The sequence below is a fragment of the Aotus nancymaae genome, unplaced genomic scaffold, assembly GCF_030222135.1.
Source record: "Aotus nancymaae isolate 86718 unplaced genomic scaffold, 86718_ANA_hifiasm-v0.15.2.pri h1tg000018l, whole genome shotgun sequence".
Lineage (NCBI taxonomy): Eukaryota > Metazoa > Chordata > Mammalia > Primates > Aotidae > Aotus > Aotus nancymaae.
Window position 1 is genome coordinate 13,640,113 of NW_026988430.1, and position 14,942 is coordinate 13,655,054.

The window sequence follows — 14,942 nt, forward strand, 5'->3', positions numbered from 1 at the left end:
TTAGCCGAGATCATGCCACTGCACTCCAGCCTGGGCAACAGGGCGAAACTCCTTCTCAAAAAAAAAAAAAAAACAAACAACAACAAAAAAGAACTTATCCATGTAACCAGAAACCACCAGTACCTCCAAAACTATTGAAATAAAAATAAAAAATTAACAATAAGATATAATGCTGAGACAATTAAGCATATGCTGTAATGATTATAGCTACCTGTCTACTATGAAAGAAACACCACGTTTATTTCCACAGGAAGACTGGCTTGAATGATGTAAGATTTACATGATGCAGGGCCTTCAGGGTTACTTCCCTTGCATAAAATTCAACTGCCCCATACACCTATTTGATGAAACTCGCAAATCCTGTCTCACAATCAGCTGTGTCTACCTCAAGGGTGAGCTTATGAAACCTTTTTTTTTTTTTTTTTTTTTGAGACAGAGTCTTGCCCTGTTGCCAGGCGCCAGGCTGGAGTGCAGTGGCATGATCTCGGCTAACTGCAACCTCCACCTCCCGGGTTCAAGTAATTCTCCTGCCTCAGCCTCCCGGGTAGCTGGGACCACAGGCGCACGCTACCACGACCAGCTAATTTTTTTTGTATTTTTAGTAGAGACGGGGTTTCACCATGTTGGCCAGGATGATCTCAATCTCTTGATCTTGTGATCCGCCCACCTCGGCCTCCCAAAGTGCTGGGATTACAGGCTTGAGCCACCATGCCCGGCCATGAAATCTTTTAAGTCAGGAACATGCTGGCTGAGCTGTGATCCCAAAGAAATGCAAACCCACAGACTCACATATATACACACAAAACCACACATACATATACACCCCGGTGTGCACACGTGTACACATATGTACAGCCTTCTCCATGGCAGAGGTGACCTCTGCTTCGTTGCATGGATAATGAAATCTTGGTCCATATACGCTAGTGACCCATCTCCCATCTCCTGTTTTGTGACAGCCCCAGTGAGCTGAACCTCTGCATGAGTCCCCTGTGTGGCTCTCCTCATGTTGTCAGACCTAACTCAGAAAGCTCTGCTCTGAGTTGGCTCTGTGAACCGAGTGCTCAGGCAGGGCTTGGAGGCTGGTGCGTCTGTACCTTTACAGCAGCGTGCACGGCTAGAGGGGTGCTGGGGGGGCCAAGGCCCTGCTTCCCCGCATCTGACTGGTGGCTGGACTGTGAGGCCGAGTCATTCCTGTCATTTTCTGAGCCAGAAGCAAGATCCTGAAATCCAAATTTTACAGTTATTAAGATAGAGGAATAAGATGCGTGACACAGAAATGTCAGAGTAGAGTCCGTATACATACCTCTGCTGTTTTTATCCTAGCTTCTTGCCCAAGTAAATATCAGCCTCCCCTCCCAGGGGGAGGAGTCACATACATATATGTGTGTATATATACATATAGATATAGATATCCTGTCATCCAGTTGAGAACACTTTTGAGAGAGAAAAGGAATCATTCTAAGTAATGATTCCAAAAGACAGGTATGAAACTGGCCTATTCTAGGCAAACTGGGACATCTGGTCTCTCTGTGTAAGCATTCCACCTGTCTGTGACAAGGTCTACCTGTCTTGATAATGCAATTGAAAAAGAAAGCAACAGAGTAGAATGGGTGGAGGAATTTGTGGAGAAAGTAGGGCAAGCAGCAAGGTGGAGGAAAAGGATGTTAGCAGAAAAAGGGACAGTGTGTGTGCAAGTGTATGTGTGTGTATGTCCAAGTGTGTGTCCGAGTGTGTATACGTGCATGTATGTGTGCATGTGCATTCGTGCTTATGTGCATGAGTGTGTGTATATATGTGAGTGCATGTCAGGTATATACATGTGTGTATATATGTGCACGTGTGTCTCTGTGTATGTGTATGCACATATGTGTACACATGCATGCCTACCAGCGTGTATATGTACATGTGGTTTTGTGTATATATATATATATATATATATATATGTGAGTTTGTGTGTGTGCATGTGTGCGTGTGTCTAAAGTCATAAGAAACCTTTATGAAAGGCAGAGTCTGTAAAGGCAATAATTATTTTATCTTTCTCGCCTACATTCCTCTATTTCAACTCTGACGTAAAGGAGCCGGGATTGCCTGTGATCTCTCCACTGGGGGGTCAGGAATGAGCTTTGCAGGTCTTCCCTGAGTCCTGCCTGGCACCTGTCAAAGCCCCGAAGGATTCTTTTCTCTTGGAGCCTCAGTGTCATCTGTCAAACACAATTGCCGGGAGAAATGACATAAAATGATTTTCGCGTCTTGCCTGGCATTGTTCGATGTTTGTTCTCTTCCTCCCTCCTCCCAAGGTTAAGCAGAAAAGAATTCGCCTTTTCCTCAAACCATTCTTAAATCAGAAGTTGAGGAATTTACTGTCAGAATAAAGTGTACAAATAGGCTGATACATCGTTTGATGTTATCGAAGAAATTTGGCTGCAAGTGCCAGCTGCGGCAAGCAGGGGAAGGAAAAACGCTTTGATTATAAACTCTTGCACAATAAACACATGCATATCTCGGCTCAGCTTTTCATGCCTCCCTTTTCCCTCCCATTTCACATTTTCTCCTTGGCAGCTTTAGGTTTGCTCTGATGGGGTGAAGATAGGTGTGACCGATGACCAGTAACTGACAGGGTTTTGGGAAACGAGGCAGTGAATGATAATTATTTTAACTGTCCCAATATCTGCATGGTATTTTTCAGTGGGGAAAAAACCCAGCTTTCAAATATGTCTTCTTTCAGTTCATTGCACAATTCCTGTGAGGTCAGGAGGAATAAATACTTCCTAAAGGGAAGGGGCTGAGGGTCTGAAGGGTACTCTGGATGGGGGCAGAGATGGAAGAGCTCACATCTTCCCCTCATATGTGGACGCCCACATGGATCTCTCTCTTAGGGGTTCCATGAACACCCTCTGGCTGTTCTCCCCAGGGGCTGCTGACACTCTGTGATATTTCTAGAGACTACCCAGTTGCTCAGCCTTGTTGAACTTAGTGAGTTCCAAATTTCTCTTCAAAGAATCAGTATGCTGGTATGTTCAGTCTCCGTGTTCCTTGTTCTCTGTCTTAAGTTTAACTTCCTCATTCTCTTCATCCCTTTGCCCCTAGTTTCATTAAACAACTTTCCTGCCAGCTCTAATCAGTAGTTCACACCTGTTCCCCTGGTCACCTGCTCCATCCTGAGTCACCCCTGGTCACCTGCTCTGACCTGAGTTACCTTTAGTCACCTGTTCCGAAGCCATGTTTCCCACTGAGACTGCTCACCCTGCCACTCTGGCTTGAACCCCTGCTCTCTTTAAAATAGCCAGTCGGAATTAGCTTAGACCGTGCCATCCAACCCTAGCCAATAGGGGAATGACACAGCGGTAGGGGTGACCTGCGTCAGGGATAAGAACCCCTTCCCCTCCTTTGTTCAGGTGTGTTCTCACATTGCTTCACCTGCAAGACACAAACTTCTATAGAAGTAAAAATTGCCTTGCTGAGAAAATTGGTGTTCGAGTGCTTTTTTTTTTTTTGGCACTGAAAATTTGCTTCTAACAGCCTCAAAGAGCTTTAGTTCCTCCTCTGTCAGAATCAACCTCAATGATATCTACTTGGAGGGGTCTCTGATTTCATTTATGAAGCACTTGGCACTGCCCCTGCCCCAGAGTGAACACTTAATATGCAGCAGGAGCTATCATAATCATCATTATTCTTTATAAATGTGCTTTAAGAGTATTCTCAGTACATGTTCCTCAAGCTCAAGGGTTTGTCGATTTGTCTGGAAGGAGGTGAGTGTCATGCTTGGGTTGGGGCTGGAAGTCGATTCTACAGCAGTTTGCTAGGTAGAAATCTGCTAAGAGTAGAACCAACGTGGGCCTCCCTGCCTTGGAGTAAACCAGTGCTTCCTTCTCTCTACTCCCCTGACCCCTGTCATGAGTACTTGGTACACAGAGAGATGGTGAACTTTAAATCAGTCCTGCTCTGGCACTTTCTAGCTGGGAGATTGTGGGTGAGTCATCCAATCTCACCAAGTCTTAGACACTTCATAAAAATGGAGATATCAAGATATCTGCTTGGCAGATTGGGTGGTTAATAGATAAATGGTGTAGTGCTGGAGGTTCTCTTTCAGTGTTTTCTGCAGCTTTTGTCACCCCACATAGATAGCTGTGCTGAATAGCATGAGAAAAGGCATCAAAATGCTGTGTCAGCAAAGGACCTCTGGAGTCTCTAAGCAAAGCCAGCTGTAAGTGTTGATTTTAAGACTGTGAAATGACAATATGCTGAGATGCTGTTTTACTGTTTTGTTTTTTTTTTTTTACCTGGATTGTCCCCAGAGAACCTGTCGAAGTGGTCTCTGAGGCTTTAGCATCTGGCGGGGATCCCGCTGAGTTTTGGGGGTCTTCACTTCGAGTCTGATCCGGAGACAGGCCATCGCTGCTGCTGTCCTCTTCAAAGGCAAAAGCATCCGTGGATTTGGAGAAACTCACCTGGTTACCTGAGGGGGTGAAACCCAGGAGTGCGGTCAGTGGCTTAGGAGGATCAAAGGGCTTTTTTGTGGAAATGCTTTGATGTGTCATCTCTAATAGAAGTACACCTCTCTCCAGTTTGCTTTCAGTTTAGGTAAGAGTGGAGCTATATTTTAAATTATTTGGTTTCCCATAAGGGAATTCGAGTTAATAAAAGTGGTTTGTTTGGCAGAGGAAAGAGTGCTCTATCAAAGGATATCATTTGTTAAACTTTATTTGCAGGTTTCTGCATTTCTTCCCATTTTCTATGGGAACCCATGTGTTTTTGAAACTAAATTGGGGAAGATAAGGGAAAGAACAGGGAATGCTGGGTGCAGAATGAAGCCAGGGGAAAACACCGTGGGAGCATGTGGCTGTGTCCCTCAGGTTTTACGATGAGAGATGGAATTGAGATGACAGCTTGCCATTTGCATCATCTTCAAACATAAAGCAGGGCAGACAGCACAAAATGTTTAGCAAACTTTGTTAATAAGGATAAGCTAGCACAGCCAGTAAGTTTAAATTCCTAAATGTCAGAATTAGCTAATGTCACCAGAGTGTCCCAAAGAGTGTCCCAATGAATGTATGACTGTTTACAAAGGCCAGAATCTTCAGCTTGTGTCTCAGAATCTTCAGCTTGACCTTTATGTTTCTATTATTTGGAATTTCTTTGTATTCCTCCTATCTTTGTGTCTATTTTGGAACTCCTCAATGGCTCACACAAGCAGAGACTCTTCCTCAGCAGCCTGCATGGTTTTGCTAAGGGAACAGATAAACTGGTGTGGGAGAGGGGTTATCATACCAGATGGGACTAGAACGACATCCTTATATGTCCCTTACATTTTTATTTGCCAAATTTCATCTGGTTTATTATCCAACTGCACAGTACACAATGTGCTGAAGCCACATAGCTCTCCTGACCCGATTCCAGGGTCGGCTCTGCTAAAGGAATTTAGGTATTATCAGGAAGTTTTCCAGTCCGATGTTCTGCAATCACACTGACAAGAACTTTTGACTCTTGCTTTGTGCAGATAAGAGAAAGGAGCTCTCACTGCAGGGACTGGAAAGGCAACGAGGAGGTGGAAGTAATGGAACAAATGTGGCTTTGGGCTTGTCATCGCCACCACTGCTGGCATCTGTCACGGGCCCTCTCACCGGCATCCAAGTGTCACATCAGGAAGGAGGCCATGCAAGGACAGCGCAGGGGGAAATCTCCAGTCAAAGACCCACGGGGCGGCCTAGTAACTGGGAAGAGCTTGAGGCTTGGCATTTCTGCTCCATGGGTTATTTATAAAAGTCACTGTTGGCTGGGCATGGTGGCTCATGCCTGTCATTCCAGCACTTTGGGAGGCCGAGGCGGGTGCATCACTTGAGGTCAGGAGTTCGAGACCAGCCTGGCCAACATGATGAAACCCCATGTCTACTAAAAATACAAAAAATTAGCCGGGTGTGGTGGCAGGCACCCGTAACCCCAGCTACTCAGGAGGCTAAGGCAAGTAGAATTGCTTGAACATGGGAGGCGGAGGTTGCAGTGAGCTGAGATCGCACCACTGCACTCCAGCCTAGGTGACACAGGGAGACTCTGTCTCAAGGAAAAAAAAAAGTCATTATTGTTTTACAGTGAATATAAAAGTAATACATGTTCATCATAGAAATTCATACTTTAGAAAAATGCCTAATGCATATGATTCACCTTCTGTTAATAACTTGTCTTTTCTAGACTTAACTCTATGCATATAAAAGAACATATACAAACATAATTTAACAGTATTTCATACAGATAGGACTGGGTGAAATATACTGTTCTGAAACTTATTTTTTTTTCACTTTATAATTTTTTAGAGACCTTTCCATGTGAGAACATAGACTTCCTCATTTTTTTTAAACAGTGGCACAGTGTTCCATTGTATTGACGGAGACTCTTATTTTCAATTTTTCCTTGCATGTTTTTTGAAGTATAAAAAATTGAAATAATAGAAAAGTACAGAGAATAATATAACATATCTACTTACCTATAACCTGAAATAAAGAAATGTTAGCATCTTCTCATATTTGTGTCAAGAAACCTGTTCATTTTCTAGCAGGGAATGTTCATTGGGTATTTGGATAATGCTAATTTTTTTTCGAGATCAGGAGTCACCCTTCTTCCCCTTTCGTATTCTGGACCCTAATACCTCCTTCTCTATTTTAAGAGTCCAGAGTTAACTCACACCCTTCCTTTTTTCTTTCCTCATGGAAAAACTCAGGCTCTGCAAATAGCCTCTCTGTGTCATTTTCATGCAATGTGAATGAGTTTATATTCCATTTTTCCTTTCTCAGGGAGACCATGTGCCTGAGATCTTCCGAGGAAGTTCCTTCCAGTCACCTCCATGAAAATACTTCTATCGTCAACTCAACCCATATATTACTTTACTTTAGAAACTATGTTTTCACTGAAATTTTGAGTCTAAGTGTATTTGTGGAATTAAAGGTTTTCTTCCTGTTAAAAGGATGATGTGAGGCTGGGCGTGGTGGCTCACGGCTGTAATCCCAGCACTTTGGGAGGCTGAGGTGGGCCAATCACTTGAGGTCAAGAGTTAGAGACCAGCCTGGCCAACATGATGAAACCATCTCTACTAAAAGTAAAAAAAAAAAAATTTAGCTGGGTGTGGTGGCACATGCCTGCAGTAGTCCCAGCTACTTGGGAGGCTGAGGCAGGAGAATCGCTTGAATTCAGGAGGCAGAGATTGCAGTGAGCCAAGATTGCATCACTGAACTCCAGCCTGGGCAACAGAGCAAGACCTTGTCTCAAAAAAAAAGAAAAAAAAGGATGATATGTATTACTGAGGGTCAGGCAGGTAGGCAGGGGAGTAGGTGGGTGGGTAGGTTAAGCTCGGGAGAGGTCTCTAGAAAGCTACGGGCAGCTTAGCTTTCCTTGGGATCTACGTGGCACGCCCCCAGGCCAGTGCCATTCACACTCTCAGAGACCCTGCGTGTGACTTTGCCAGCCTCTCGGGGCAGCCAGTCTTCTGTGCCCAGCAGGACCCTCTGTCTGAGAGCTTCGTCATCTCACATCCCCGCCCATTTCCTCCAGTCTAAATGCGTGTGGACCTTCTCTGAGCTGACACTTCTTGTGACAAAGACCCCTCTGGCCTCCACACAGGGTATCACATCCCAGATATGTACAAATTAGAGGAAACTGACCAAATTGCAAAATTTTCTACATGTTCTGACATGTGGGTAGAAATGTTAAAAGAAAGGGAGAGAGAGTGATTTGTCTTCTTATCCCCCCAAAACCCTACTTTCATTGTTTCATGTGGACAGAAAGCAAATCATAAAAATAGCAGGTGCACCAGTAGTTCACCTAGCAGTGGCAGCAGTAGCAAGAACAGCCAACTTTGTTATGCTTCATAATAGTTCAGGAAGGGAGCACATTTTCTCTCTCTCTTTTTTTTTTTTTTTTGAGACTGTCTTGCTCTGTTGCCCAGGCTGGAGTTCTCACTGAAACCTCCGCCTCTGGGTTCAAGTGATTCTCCACCTCAGCCTCCCAAGTAGCTGGGACTACAGGCATGCACCACCATGCCCCAGCTCATATTTGTATTTTTAGTAGAGACAGAGTTTCACCATGTTGGCCAGGATGGTCTCGAACTCCTGACCTCAGGTGATCCGCTTGCCTCGGCCTCCCAAAGTGCTGGGATTACAGGTGTGAGTCACTGCACCCGGCCTCCTCATTTCTTTTTAATAGATGAACACATTGTAAGGTCCGGCCTATCCAGTTATTTTGGGACTGAACTGGGACTGCAGTGCCAGCCTTTGGAATCTCAGAGTCACCTGGCAGAGGGGGTGGCAGAATCAATCACCCTCCCTGGAAGCAGCAGGTGAAGCCGTTGTGTGGTTTATAGAACATCATCAATCCACCCAGTTGATTGGGGGGTAGGTAGGGCAGGGTAGCACAGAAAATGACCAACATCTCTAATTTTTATACACAGGTCATATACTAAGGGCATCTCCAGAATTCCACATAATAACTGAATTTTTGAGATTTGAGGGACTGAATGTGACATCTTGCTTTTGAGGAACAAAGAAGGCAAGAAACGGTCCTGATGAATTACATTTGGACTTGCCTCAGTAAAGGGGTGGAAAGACCGTGGAGGCCCTGCTGTTACCACCAGTGTATCAGCCCTTTATACTCTGACACCTGGCATTTGGTAACCTCAGGCCAAAGCACTAGAATGATGTGGAAAAGTCTAGGAGAGTATCTAGAATAAAGGTGTAAGTAATCAGCTCCCCCTTTCCTCAGGGCTGGACGGAGCGTTCCTAAGTTACTGCATTTAACTCCAGCCTTCCCATTTTAAGAGGAGTAGAGACAAGCTGAGGTGTGATCAGATAAGATATGGCTAAAAGAAGAGGCAGAAAACCATGGGAAAGGAGATCCTTGTATCTCGATGGGACACAATCAGAGACTCTGTCATGGGCCAGACTGCCTGGTGAGTGCCGCTGGCAGTTACAGGGAGGAAACAGCAATGCGCGGTTGTCCAAGAAGCTTCCTGGAGGAGGGGATTGGATGGAGCCCGAAGCAACCGTCAGTGGTGGACAGGACAGCAGAAAGGGAGATGGGCATATCTGACAGTGAAAGGATGGGGCGAGTGGTCAAGAAATGACAGGGTGGCCATTAGCAGGCTTGGGATGGGGAGGATGAGAAAGAAATGCTTCCAGCCAGGGGAGAGGGTTATTTTAGGAGCTAACCCCTGGAGAGACATTGCTTCTAGGAGTCTCCCGTGCTTGTCAGTGAAATGAGGAAACCATGAGTGCATGCAACTGCATCCCGAGTACAGGCGTACACTTGCATAAACAGCCAAGGTGAGCGCCAAGGCCCCACATGTGACTCCTCTCCAGTATCTAAAAAGCATGATGTGCCAGGTCAGGAGACACTGACAGCTGCACTTAGGATCCCTGGTCACTGTCCAGGCCCCAAGACCCACCATAGGGGTCCTTGTCAATCACTGCTCCTTCAGGACTACAGGTGGCTGGTTTAGATTTGCCACGGCCAGGGCAGAAGACGAAGGAAAGGGCAGGGAGCCCAGACACAGCTACATACTTGGCTTATTCACTGTTGATGGTAGAGATCTCAACAGCGGAAGAACTTGTGCAAGTACGAGGCAGTGGCTTCCCTTTGGCATGAACACCACCGATGGTGTCCAGTGCAGTCCACAAGGACCTGGGCTCTGGAGTCAGACACATTTGAGTTTTTTTGGTCCTACCATTTCAGGGATAGCGTGACTGCTGGCAAGTTATTTGACCTCTCTAAGCCTCACTTTCCCCATCTATAAAATGGGAATCATCATCCTAATAGCTAGCTCTCAGGGTTTCGAGGATGAAGTAACAACATATACACCATGGAATACTATGCGGCCATAAAAAACGATGAGTTCGTGTCCTTTGTAGCGACATGGATGAATCTGGAAACTCTAATTCTCAGCAAACTGACACAAGAACAGAAAATCAAACACCGCATGTTCTCACTCATAGGCGGGTGATGAACAATGAGAACACATGGACACGGGGAGGGGAGCATCACACACTGGGGTCCGTTGAGGGGGGCCAAGTGAGGGACAGTGGAGGGGTGGGGAGGTCAGGGAGGGATAACATGGGGAGAAATGCCAGATGTAGGTGACGGGGGGATGGAGGCAGCAAACCACATTGCCATGTGTGTACCTATGCAACAATCCTGCGTGATCTGCACATGTACCCCAGAACATAAAGTACAATAAAGAAAGAAAAAAACAGCATATGGAAAGCACTGGGCCCGGTTCCTGACGTGTAAGTGATGAATAATTTCTTGCTGTTATTGTTGCTATTGTTTTTGGTAGAAGCATCTGTTTATCTCAAGTTTAACATTATCAAAAATAAACAGACCACCCGGGAGGCAGTTTATCCTCTGGTCAGCTTTGCAAAGGTCAGCACAACTCTGGAGCCAGAAAAACCGGTTGGTCCTGAGAGGTTCGTTCTGGGAAGGCGAAGGCAGACCTTCCTCAGAGTAGGAGAAGTGTGGGTGGAAAGGCTGGCATGCCACTCCCTCTCCTTCCTGGTTCCAGCCAAGCTCATGCAGAGAGGGACAAAGGTCACCTTATCTGACTGCCTCTGGAACGACCAAGTCTACCGGCTCCGTGGTGTGACCCTGGGCCTCCGCTCCAATCTCCCCCAGCGTGAGGCTGGCTGGGAGCTGATGGAGAGCGGTGTGCTGGCTATTGTCCCTGCAGACGCGTCAGGGGTGTGATGACAAGGACCTGCTTTGGGAAACCCTGACATCATCCTCTGGCTATGCTCGAAGGGCTGGCTCTGGACACTGGCCCCTTGGGGATCTTGGGCTGGTGACTCGGAGCCTTCCCTCTCCCTCTTGGAAGTGATTAGATGAATGAGTCAGTTGTACTTTCTCTGCATAAACATTTAAAAGGCTGAGATTAAAGCGAGATCATTGGAGTCCTAGTTACCTTTCCATGAGGACCCACACTAAGGGCAGGAAATCGTGAAATGGAATGTGAACCTGCACCTCCGTCCTTATCAACCTGTGAGCTGGCCCAGTGTACTGCATGGGAGCTATTTTAATTCACAGACAGACTACCTCCTAAGGTCCTGGAGGAGATTGAAGCAAATTTGTTTCCCAAGACAGAAAGTCACACACAGAAAAGTAACTATTGTTTCAGTGTAGCTCTTGCCTAAGACATTTGCATAGATTTAGCATGTCATAATCTACAGACTGATTGGGCTACCTTTTTTTTTTTGACGGTCTTGCTCTGTGGCCCAGCCTGGAGTGCAGTGGCATCATCTCAGCTCACTGCAATCTCTGTCTCCCCTGTTCAGGCAATTCTCCTGCCTTAGCCTCCTGAGTAGCTGGGATTATAGACGCGCACCATGAGGCCTGGCTAATTTTTTTTTTTTTTTTTTTTGTATTTTGGTAGAGATGGGGTTTCACTATGTTGGCCAGGCTGGTCTCAAACTCCTGACTTCAGGTGATCCACCCACCTCGGCCTCCCAAAGTACTGGGATTACAGACATGAGCCACTGCTCCCGGCCCCTAATTGGACTATCTACCCAAAGTCAGAACTCACTGTTCCTGAAGGGGATCAAATGCCTTTATTAGGGAATGGCATAATAGGTGGATGTTTGAATGAACAATTTTTTTTTTACTCAGATCCTTGGCACTTTGGAAATTTGCCTTATGTCTTTTTTTTCTTCTTTTTTTGAGAGATAGGGTCTCACTCTGTCACCCAGACTGGAGTAGGGTGGTTTGATGATAGTTCACTGCAGCCTCAAACTCCTGGGTTCAAGGGATCCTCCTGCCTCAGCCTCCCTAGTAGCTAGGACTACAGGCATGTACCACCATGCCTGGCTGGTTTTTCATTGTTTTGTAAAGATGAGGGCTCCCAATGCTGCCCAGAATGAATTGCGTGCCTTTTGATACAGCTGATCTTAGGGCCACACCAGTCAGGAAAGGCAGTTAACCTGTGTAAATCCTTGTCCTGTGTTAGCTCTTGAGCGGAATCCTCTAGGGACAAAGAATATTATCAGGTGGGAGTGTAAAGGTGCTTTATCCTGTCTCCCTTTACTCTTTTTAGGACCCTCCTCAGACCCTCCCAGAGCCTCAAGCTGCCCTTAGCTTTCTAGAGACCTCTCCCCAACTTCACCTCCCACTTGGCCATGCCGTGCCCACCTCTCAGTGATGCCTGAGAAGACTGACATGGAGGCAAAGCCTTTACTTCACTGGGTGGCAAAGACTGACTCCAGGCACCTCTTTCCTCTCTCAGTGTTCACTCTTTCCTCCCGCCACTCCCACACACCCCAGCGCTCCCAGCTCCCCGATTCTCTTGCCCACCTCTTTCCCAGAACCATTCTCAGTAAAGTATTTATGTATGCCTTAGTGTACTTCTTTACCCCAAGCGTCATTTGCTCTTTGGAAGTTATTTCTCATTACGGAATGATAGATTTTGTTCATGAGAAAGTTATGCCAAAGCAAAATTTTCTCTTCTATGCCAAAACAAACAGCCCTACCATCTCGCTCAGGGCCATGGTTATTGTCTATCTGCCTTCAAAATGGACAATCAGAGAGGGTGAAGACTTTTGGCGTCTCTGCAGAATGACTAGATTCTTAGTGAATAGGAGGGTTTTGTAATCAAGTCTAAGCGTGAGCAGTGACTAGATCCTACGATCTTTTATAAATGTAAGTGAGAGAAATGGGTGGCTTCTGGACCAGCCCCGGAGGATCGGAGATATTGCTTTCTCTATGAAAGTGCCATGGTGATAAAAAGAACTACTTTAGCTTTGACAATGGGGCTATATATTCTAAATTACGGGTTCTTTTTTAAAAAAAAAAAACCCGACTCAGGTGGGAAGACTGGCCAGTCCCATGAAAAGGTGAGAACACTTTAGGAGGAGATGCTTGTGTTTTGGAGCTAAAATCCTGGGCCCTTCCACTGTTGGTAAAGCTGGGAAGGGCAGCCTGGGTTCCGTTTTACTCAAGCCTGAAGTTGAGCATCTGGACAATATATGACTTCTGTAGGAGCTAAGAGGATGTTCACATAAAGTGAAGAAAATGCTCTGATGACCAGCGAGAGAATTAACAAGCTAGAAGTAAGCTTGTAAGGGTCTCAACACAGAGCGATATCTCAGTAACAATGACCACTCATAAACAGAGCAAGGCCATGCTAAACTCCAGGATACAATTTCTGTTCTCATGAATCATCGCTTCCATGTAACACAATGCATGTTGTATTCAGTGTTCTGGCCTGATTAGTAGTTTCTACCACAGGGAAATAGGCAATAAAACACACGCTCTGAGGTATGGTCCCGAGGAGGACAAAGTTCCCGATTCCCCCACAGAATGTCATTTCAGGGTGATGCGCCTACGTTTTTTCCTTCCAGCGGGAATCTATAAGACTCTATGAACTCAGAAAGTCAACTTGCAGGTTGGGAGTAGGATCAAGACCTGGCACTCAAGAGGAGAGGGGAAGAGAGGTGGTGCTGTCATCCAGCTGATGGCAAGAGGGGTGATATCTGGGAGTGAGAAGGAAAATCCCAGGATAGGGACCGTCCTCTGTCAAACATGTCCTTCAGCATGTTGGGAAAGGTTCTACATTCTAGAGTTTCTGTTGCAAGGTTGGAGAATGGTTGGTCCTTAATGAAGTCTGGAGGGAGGGAGACAATGATGAAATGATCCTCTCAGGGCCTGGCAGAAACTCAGAAACACAGCTGCAGAGAGAGCTGGAAAATGTAAACACATCTGGAAAGGCACGTGGACAGGGGAGGGAAAATACACAGAGGCTGGAAGAATTATACACAGTGAAACCACAACCAAGGAAGAAGATATGATCACAAGAAGTGACACACTGAAGAGTGAGCTGGGTCACCTTTGCCATTGGAAGGACTTAGCTGTCTCTCTAGCTGTCTCTAAGCGCGCTCTCTGTAGCTGTCTCTAAGCAACTCCCTCTGTCTTTATGAAATTCCTGTTCACCTTGCCCATAAAAACTCATAGGCGCATTTAAAGGATCACCGCTAAAGAGGCTGATGCATAGATGAGTAACAGGTGCTCCATTGCCCATTACTGCTGTCCACTTTTGGATTTTTCTTGAATTAAGTCACCCTGTAACCTCTGCCTCTTTCTCTAGCCATTCTTTCTGTTTATTTGTCGCAGATACCCTGCCTCTATCTTAAATATTACTGCACTAAGCCTGATTTTAGCCCTCTTCTCTTTTTATACATCCTCATGCCCCGCAATTGCCTTCCTCCAAAGGGCACTCATGGTTCTTTGTACCCTGTACTAGGTCTCTAGTTTTAAAAGAGTTTTCACCTCTTATTATGATACATAATTTACTTTTTAATTACATTTTTATTGATTGTTTTCCCCTCTAGAATGTCAGCTCTGTTAGAGCAGAAATCTTTGTACATTTTGCTCACTGGTATGTTCCAAGTGCTTATAATACTGTCTGTTATATGGAAAGTACTCAGTAAATATTAGATGAAAAAAATCAATGAATGAAAGAGTAATCTTATCTAGTCCATTCACTGAAATTACCATATATACTGAAGTCTCCCAGGCCTATAACTTCAGACCAACTCTCTCTTCCAAACTCTAGCTCCAAAGAACGCACTGTCCCATTAATCTCTGCTGTTGGATTTCCTGTGGACCCTTCAAATTCAACAATTCAAAACAAGAATTTGTCATCTCTCCGCAAATATGTTCTTCCACTCACGTTCCCCATCTTGATAAACGGCACTGCCACTCACCCAGTTCCCCAAGAGAGAAACCTGGCCATCGAACCTTTGATACTTCACTGGGTCTAAACAAATATATTCTATTGATCTGTCATCCATCCAATCATGCAAAATTAACTATCTCTCAGATCCTCTTTTTAACCTGCCCACAGCCATGACTCTTGTTCGGGCTCTCATCACCACTCACTAAATAAGTCTAATAGCCTTCCAACTGCCTCTCTCTCTCTT

At 45.5% G+C, this 14,942-nt stretch overlaps 1 protein-coding gene across 2 annotated transcripts in view; it reads right to left on the reverse strand.

The window, feature by feature from the left end:
• The window catches only part of MYOCD (myocardin), a 104,239-nt gene that overhangs the window by 28,986 nt on the left and 60,311 nt on the right, over window positions 1-14,942 (reverse strand). For both annotated transcript variants that reach the window (XM_021676086.2, XM_064378283.1), the window contains 2 exons: window positions 4,281-4,456; window positions 1,095-1,220 (listed from right to left, as the gene is read on the reverse strand). In XM_021676086.2, coding sequence (XP_021531761.2) covers window positions 1,095-1,220; window positions 4,281-4,456 — 302 coding nt within the window. The remainder of the gene's footprint in view (window positions 1-1,094; window positions 1,221-4,280; window positions 4,457-14,942) is intronic.